The sequence below is a fragment of the Myotis myotis genome, unplaced genomic scaffold (genome assembly GCF_014108235.1).
Source record: "Myotis myotis isolate mMyoMyo1 unplaced genomic scaffold, mMyoMyo1.p scaffold_m19_p_6, whole genome shotgun sequence".
NCBI lineage: Eukaryota > Metazoa > Chordata > Mammalia > Chiroptera > Vespertilionidae > Myotis > Myotis myotis.
In genome coordinates, this window is record NW_023416368.1 from 28665897 (window position 1) to 28673727 (window position 7831).

The window sequence follows — 7831 nt, forward strand, 5'->3', positions numbered from 1 at the left end:
TTCTTTACCTCATTCCACCCTCTACCCCTTATTATGCAACCACTGAGGCAAAGCAGTTTAATATAAAAATAAAACTTTATTCCACCCCATCAAAAGCTACCAGCTGCTAAAGCAAAACAAAACCAAAGAAAAAAGACAGATTCCAGGGCCCGAGTAAGTAGCCCACACCCACTTCCCTCTGATCCTGGCTGGACAGTGCTGAGTGAAAGGGGGGACTGGAGTCTAAAGGTCTTGGTTTAGACTTAGATGTGGAATCAGAGAACATGAGGCCTCATTATGGTCACTAACCCTCCCACCCCCATAAGGGGCTCCATGGGGCACAGAAGCTGAGGGGTGGGGGAGTGGAGTAAAGTGACACTGAGAAGCCAGGTCATCTGTGAAGAGCTGTCTGCTGGAGAGCATGCACTCGGTCCTGGAGCTGTGCTTCCTCCTCATGCCTTTTAAGGGCCTGCAGCCCTGATTGCTGCAGGAAGGCCTGGGCAGCCTAAAGGCAGGGAAGAAAAGGATTCGACACCTGGGTCTCTGTGCCCTGACACTCAATTCCCAGAGCCTTATGGGTTAGCCCACCTCTTCTTGGGAAAGGGTACATTCCCAGCAAGAGGCTGTAGGCTCTGACCTGGACACAGGCTAGCCAGGTCCAGAGAAGTGGCTATAGTTAGAACTGGAAGGAAAGGGGCCATGTTGAGGCTAGAAGCTTCAGAACAAGGATTGAGAACAGGATGAGAAACCAACCTCTGGCCGGTAGAGGAACAGCAGTTGCAGCAGCTCCAAACTCTGGCCTACTACTTCAGTGTCAGAGAAGGCCAATGTGTCCAGCAAGGAGGAGAGCAGGGGCCCTGGCCACAGATGCTGGCAATAAGCAGGACCCTTCTCTGCAACGTTGCACAGAACTGTGAGCACCTGTAGACAGATATGCATATACACAGTCCCCACAAAGGATGAAGGCCAATGACAGCAAAAAATAGAGAGTGCTGACCACATGCCCAAGACTGCCAAGCAATTTCATAAGCAAGTTCTGTAATCACAACTGCCCTCATGTATTATTATTCCTAATTATAAATCAGGAAACTGAAGTTTAAGATGGTTAGTTGATTTTCCCAAGAATAGTATCTAGTAAACCAATTTAGGGACTCACACCCAGATGGGTCTAGCCCTGAGGCCATCCATACTATACCACCTGCCAGCTCTCAGGTAAGGGCACTTCTGAGCTCCTACTGTTTACACTTCAGCCACTAGATTAGACCTTGGGCTCAGATGACTCCCAATACCTACCAATACGCTCACCACATTGGATACTGGCAACAACTGCAAGAGAGGCTTGATCAGATCCAGGGAGAGCAAGGAGGTACAGATGCTAGGGCTGTTTGCTGAAAGGAAAAATGTCAGGGTGAAGTCCCCCAAACTGCAGCCTGAAAATGCCCCCTCTCAATCCTACCCACCTCAGTCCAAGCCACAGGAAGTTTTCCCAGTATCTAAAGGTCCAGCCCAGGCAGATTATGGCTCTTACCAGTGAGGTTATTAAGAAGCCAAAGGCCCTCAGGAAGCAGGCTGGGGTGTTTCTGGAGGAGGAACTGCAGAAGGATAAGTACGGATACCACGACACGCTCATCTCTGAGCTGCACCTGCCCTCCCCCAGCTTCCACCGCTTCCTCTGTTAGCAAGTTGCTTAGACACCGAAGCACAGGGCACACCAGCTGCAAAGACAAGTTGGGGGTCAGGTGTAAGGAGGGGACTCCCTGCACACTGGAAGAGGAACAGTCGGAAAAAAGGTTGCACAGAGCTTGACCTGTCCTCTTCACCTACCAACTCCAGTCCTGCATCTTCAGAACTCTGGACAGTCCCAGCCAAGTACATCAGTAGCAGCCCCAGAGTGGAGACAGCCCCATGGGTGATGAGCAGGACATTATTGACCTGGCTGGGCAATAAGAAGCAAGTAGTTACTAAGCCATTCCCACCTGTAAGTTTGCAAACAGCCTAGGTCTGTGGGTTTCCTGGGTTCCAAGAAGAGAAGACCATGAAAGAAAGACCTTTCATGGAATTATTGAGAGGGGGCATTTTCACCACAATAATTCCAGAAACCAAAGCTCAAACACCTGAGTGTCATGAAGGGAACCCGTGAAAGGTCTGTGGCACTTTCCCAACTGGCCTGTGTTACCTGCAGATGATGTAGTGAAGGCACCAGGCAAACTCCACAGCGACCCCAGAGTTCAGCTTTGGTCCAGGTTGCAATAGTCGCAGCATATGCTCCGGAATAGGGGAGGCCAGGACGGAACTGCAGGCAGAAGCAGAGCTCTGAGTAGAAACCACAGAAGGCAAGATGCCTGTCACTCTTCCCAAACCCTAATAGCAGGTGGGAAAGTGTCCAAACCCAAAGCCCTTCCCAGCCAGCCACATGGGGTTAAATGTATAACAGCATTGGAACCAGACTTGATCAGGCCTTGGGGGCTACACTACCAAATGGGTCACTCCTGACTGCACTTCTGGAGACAGTTCTACTTACGGGATGATCTTCTTTGGTGCTTCCTTAGCCTGCAGGAGCTGGGACAAGGCATATCCAAGGGCTTCCAGCACAGCCAGATGGGGGGACTAGAAGGAGACAGGGTAGGGATCTGGCTCTGGAAGCTAGGCCGAAAGATTCCCAACCCCTTAGCATATGGCAGTGGCTGGAACTGCCTAACCAAAGCAGCTGGGGCATGTGCAGGGAAGTAAGGGGAGGCTGTTCAGGAGAGTCAGGGCGGACACTCACCTGGATGCAGGAAGCCAAGGCTGGAACAATGCCCTGTGGCAGGAGCTGCCTTCTCCCAGCTTCACTCTCCACAATCAGATTACCCAGTGTATACAGACAGAGCTCCTGAGAGCAGAACAAAAGCACTGGGCTTGGCCCATGTTAAGCCGGGGGGGGGGGGGGGGGGGGGGGATAGGGAAGATGGAGCAGCCCTGTTCTCCAGGCTCTGGGCACAGGAGGATAGAAGACTGGTGTGGACATGGCTGTGGGCATCAGGGGAAACAGGTGTTCTTCTCCCCACCTGCCAGCGCAAACTGGACCCAAAGACACAATTTTTAAACTCAAGCCAAAAACAAAGTAGAAGTGACAGGGCTTACTATAAGGTCTGAGCTGTGACCGGCGAGGTAGGTGAGAAGGTAGGACGTGGCTGGCAGGCAGGCCTCAGCCACCTCAGCCTGCTCGGAATGAGAGAGCTCGTGAAGGCACCGAGCCGCCTCAAGCTGCAACAGGGCCTGGTTGCTGGTCAGGAGCCCGACCAGGGTCCGCATGCTGCCCTCCAGCCTACATGAGTGAGTACCAGAGCACAGCTCAGCCTGTGGCCCCTCCCCCACACTCCTCTCCACCCCTAGAACCCCAGCCACCCGCTGACCTGATGAAGGTCTGCTGTGTCTCTGGGTGCCCCAAGCCTCGGCGAAGGCTGACCAGAGCTCCTTCTCTCTCCTTTTCCTCTGTCCCCCGCTGGGCCAACCTCAGGAACTGCTGGATCTAGAGCCCGGGGCAGGGAGAGATGGCAACACACAGTTGCCAGAAAGCAAATCAAGACCTGCTCTGCCTATTTCACCTGTGAGCCTTCCAATATTGCACCATCCCTAGAACTTGTCGTTCACACTAATATGGCTAATAAGTGCCAACAGCGCAGTAGAGTGGAAAGAAGAGGGAATCAGCCCGGCCACTTAATCTATAAAGGACCAAACATCAGTTTCTCACCTGAAAAATATATGAGTAACTTCTATCCTATTTTCTTCAAGGATAATATTTAAGCCTCTCAGTCTGGCATAACCTACGCCTCATCATTCTCCCCATGCAGCCTGTACCCTAACACCTAGCATAACATGACTTTTTAGTGCTGCCAAGATTTTGCACAATCAACCCAGCCAGTGTGGCTTAGTGACTGAGCGTTGACCTATGAACCAGGAGGTCACGGTTCGATTCCTGGTCAGGGCACATGCCTGAGTTTCGAGCTCCATCCCCAATTGTGTGAGTGCAGAAGGCAGCCAATCAATGATTCTCTCTCATCATTGATTTTTTTTCTGTCTCTCCCTCGCCCTTCTTCTCTAAAATCAATAAAAATATATTTACTAGTAAAAAGAAAAGATTTTGCACAATCTATTTCTTCTACCTGGCATACATACCCTCCCTGGGTCTTCCATTTGCTTCAGATTTCTGCTCCTGTCACTGCCTTTGGGGAATTAGCCTTTTCTGGCTTCCTGTGGCAGACTTAAGGGTTTCTATTGTGCCTCATGTCTCTTTCATGGGCTGTGAACACTTCAAAGAAAGGGACTCTCTTTTCCTCTTGTGTACCTTAGGACCCAGCACAGTTCTTGGCATGAAGTACATAATGAATAAATGGTATAACCCAGGTGTAAGTGCTTTGTGAACTATATTTATAAACATAGATAATACAGCCCTGCCAGCGTGACTCAGTGGTTGAGAGTTGACCTATGAACTAGGAAGTCACGTTCAATTCCCGGTAGGGGCATATGCCTAGATTGTGGGCCCATTGATGATGCTCTCTCATGGATGTTTTCACCGCTCTCTCTCTCTCCCTCTCCCTTCCTCTCTGGAACCAATAAAAATATATTTAAAATCAAACAAACAAAATGATTATACAAACAGGGGAGGCCCAATGCTTGTTGAATGAATAAATGAACTAAAACCAATTCTTTCATTCACTTAATACTGAGCATCTCCTATATGCCAAATAGTGTGCAGGCATCTGAGTTTTCAATGATGACAAAGATAAGAGTCTAGGTTCCTGTGGACTTAAAAATTAGTTGGAGAAATGATAAACAAATTAGGGTGATTAATATTCTGTAAACAGGTTGTTAAGACAAAATACCAAAAGGGACCCACTTGAGATGTAGCAAAGGCAAAGGCCTTGAGACAGGAAAGAGCCTGGTATATTGTTCCAAGAACTGAAAAGGGGACTCTGGCTGAGATGAGTAAGTTGATAAGGTTGGGTTGGTAGAGGTTAGACCAGGCTGAACTTTATAGGTCACAGAAAGGAGTTTGGTCTCTATATACCCCCCTCTCCACCGGTCTCTATTTTTAAAAGAGGCATCTGACTGATGTATGCAGAAGGAACTTGAGGGCGGCATAGATGCAGATGACGGGTTAGGAGGCTGCAGTAAGTATCCACTGGAGGGTGGTGGAGAGCTGCGATGGGGAGGCATGTAAAACCTTCAGAGTGCTTGCCCCCGGTTTGGCTCAGTGGATAGAGCCTCTGGCCAAGGACTGAAGGGTTCCCGGTTCCATTCCGATCAAGGGAACGTACTTGGCCTTGGACGATCCCTGGCCCTGGACAGGATGCATACGCGAGGCAACCAAGGATATGTCCCTCTAGCGATGTGACACATCGATGTTTCTCTCTGTCTTTCCCCCTCCCTTCCACTCTCTCTCTCTCTCAAAAAAAAAAAAAAAAAAAGCAATGGAAAAATATCCTCGGGTGAGGATTTTTTAAAAACCACAAAACTTCAGAGCGCTTTACGAGGTAAAAAACGGCTAGGCCTTGAAGGACTGATGTGGGGAGGCGCCGGGATGGGGTGGAGGCTGACACCGCAGTTTCTGGCTTGGCGCACTGGAGGTCTGAAGGGACCGCATTCAGGTTTGGGGACGACCTCGAGTCCTCGAGGAGGGAATCTGGCGCCAGCCCGTGTGGACCTCACCGCGCACCCTGACCCCTCACCTCGGCTTCCCCGAGGACCGCGGCCACACATCGCCCTTCGGCTTCCTCTGGGGTGTCGTCTCTCAGCAGCCTCTTGCTGACCAGCTGTTGCTCCCTCCGCGCCCGCCGCAGTGCTGGGGACAAAGGAGTCGGCTGGGGGCAACGGAGGGGCACCCAGGACCCAGAACCCCATCTCCCACCCAGGGGCCTCCCACCGCCATACCCCACCCTCCCGTGTCCCCTCCCCGCCCGCACCTGCCTCCCGCTCCCGCCGGCGGCGCCGCAGCTCCTCCACCCCGCATCCCACCGGCCTGAGAAGGCCTTGCCGTGGGCTCAACATGGTGGAGCTGGAGGAAACTCCCACTGGACGCGCGGCTGGGAACGCAGTCCCGGGCATAGAAGATGGCAGGGACCGCGCAGCCGCGGCGCCAGGCGGAAGGAGAGGGGAAGCGGAAGGGGCTCCGCGCGAGGGAAAGGCGGGGCGGAGGGAGAGCGCCAGGGGCGGGGGCGGGGCGGGGGCGAAGGGATGCGGGGTCAGGGGAGGTGGGGAGCGGGGCGGGGGCGGGGGCGGGGTGGAGCGGAGGGGTGGGCGGGGTCAGGGGAGGTGGGGAGCGGGGCGGGGGCGGGGGCGGGGTGGAGCGGAGGGGTGGGCGGGGTCAGGGGAGGTGGGGAGCGGGGCGGGGGCGGGGCGGGGGCGGGGTCAGGGGAGGTGGGGGCGGGGGCGGGGTCAGGGGAGGTGGGGAGCGGGGCGGGGGCGGGGGCGGGGGCGGGGTCAGGGGAGGTGGGGAGCGGGGCGGGGGCGGGGCGGGGGCGGGGTCAGGGGAGGTGGGGGCGGGGGCGGGGTCAGGGGAGGTGGGGAGCGGGGCGGGGGCGGGGGCGGGGGCGGGGTCAGGGGAGGTGGGGAGCGGGGCGGGGGCGGGGGCGGGGGCGGGGTCAGGGGAGGTGGGGGCGGGGGCGGGGTGGGGCGGAGGGGTGGGCGGGGTCAGGGGAGGTGGGGAGCGGGGCAGGGGCGGGGGCGGGGTCAGGGGAGGTGGGGAGCGGGGCGGGGGCGGGGGCGGGGGCGGGGTCAGGGGAGGTGGGGAGCGGGGCGGGGGCGGGGGCGGGGTGGGGCGGAGGGGTGGGCGGGGTCAGGGGAGGTGGGGAGCGGGGGCGGGGGCGGGGGCGGGGTCAGGGGAGGTGGGGAGCGGGGCGGGGGCGGGGTGGGGCGGAGGGGTGGGCGGGGTCAGGGGAGGTGGGGAGCGGGGCGGGGGCGGGGTGGGGCGGAGGGGTGGGCGGGGTCAGGGGAGGTGGGGAGCGGGGCGGGGGCGGGGGCGGGGTGGGGCGGGGCGGAGGGGGAGCGGGTCGGGCGAAGGCAGAGGGTGGGATCTGGGCTGAGAGCCAAGGGAAAGCGCCACAGCCTTGTTTTCTCCCCAATTCTAGGAAAGAAAGTACGGTAAGTTCTGTACCCATGAAAGAAAGAAAGGCCCTACCAGCGGTTCTCAATCTGTGGGTCGCGACCCCTTTGGCGGTCGAACGACCCTTTCACAGGGGTCGCCTAAGACCATCCTGCATATCAGATATTTACATTATGATTCATAATAGTAACAACATTACAGTTATGAAGTAGCAACGAAAATCATTTCATGGTTGGGTCACAACATGAGGAACTGTATTTAAAGGGCCAGAAGGTTGAGAACCACTGCTAGCTGGTTTGACTCAGTGGACAGAGCATTGCCCGCGGACTTAAGAGTCCCAGGTTCAATTCCCGCCAAGGGCACATGTACAGTTTGCCGGCTGATCCCCAGTAGGGGGCGTGCAGGAGCCAATCAATTTGATTCTCTCTCATCATTGAGGTTTCTATCTCTCCCTCTCCCTTCCTCTCTGAAATCAATAAAAATATACTTTAAAAAATAACATAAGAATGATAAATTTGTTTAAAAAAAAAATAGAGAAAGTAACTCAATCCCGACCTCTGCCGCCCCAGGCCAGTAGCATCACCTTCCACTCAGCAAACTTCCCCATTCCTAACACACCCAGGAACATTCAAAACTAGCCCGAGCTCTAGGAAGATATGGGATACCATTTCACCAATAATTCATCGTGCTATTGGTGAGATACTATCTGTACCTCATTCACCCTACCCCAACCAGCACCCTTCACGTAGGTGTTGCCATGTTGAATGT

General features: G+C 55.0%; 1 protein-coding gene across 4 annotated transcripts; it reads right to left on the reverse strand.

Annotated features, from left to right (window-relative positions):
- Nucleotides 1–56: 56 nt before the first annotated feature.
- TMCO6 (transmembrane and coiled-coil domains 6) lies at nucleotides 57–6129 on the reverse strand. 4 transcript variants are annotated; one of them, XM_036315529.1, is made up of 13 exons: nucleotides 5925–6129; nucleotides 5691–5803; nucleotides 3375–3490; nucleotides 3103–3286; nucleotides 2747–2851; nucleotides 2501–2586; nucleotides 2156–2272; nucleotides 1804–1915; nucleotides 1692–1694; nucleotides 1508–1571; nucleotides 1273–1367; nucleotides 733–900; nucleotides 57–484 (listed from the first exon to the last, which is right to left on the reverse strand). In XM_036315529.1, exons 1-13 carry the CDS (start codon nucleotides 6064–6066, stop codon nucleotides 371–373), a joined length of 1419 nt encoding a protein of 472 aa, XP_036171422.1. In that variant the 5' UTR covers nucleotides 6067–6129; the 3' UTR covers nucleotides 57–370. The 4 variants fall into 4 exon arrangements, with proteins under 4 accessions (XP_036171422.1, XP_036171423.1, XP_036171420.1 ...); XM_036315530.1 differs by lacking the exon at nucleotides 1692–1694; XM_036315527.1 differs by having other exon boundaries at nucleotides 1508–1694; nucleotides 5925–6128.
- Nucleotides 6130–7831: the final 1702 nt, after the last annotated feature.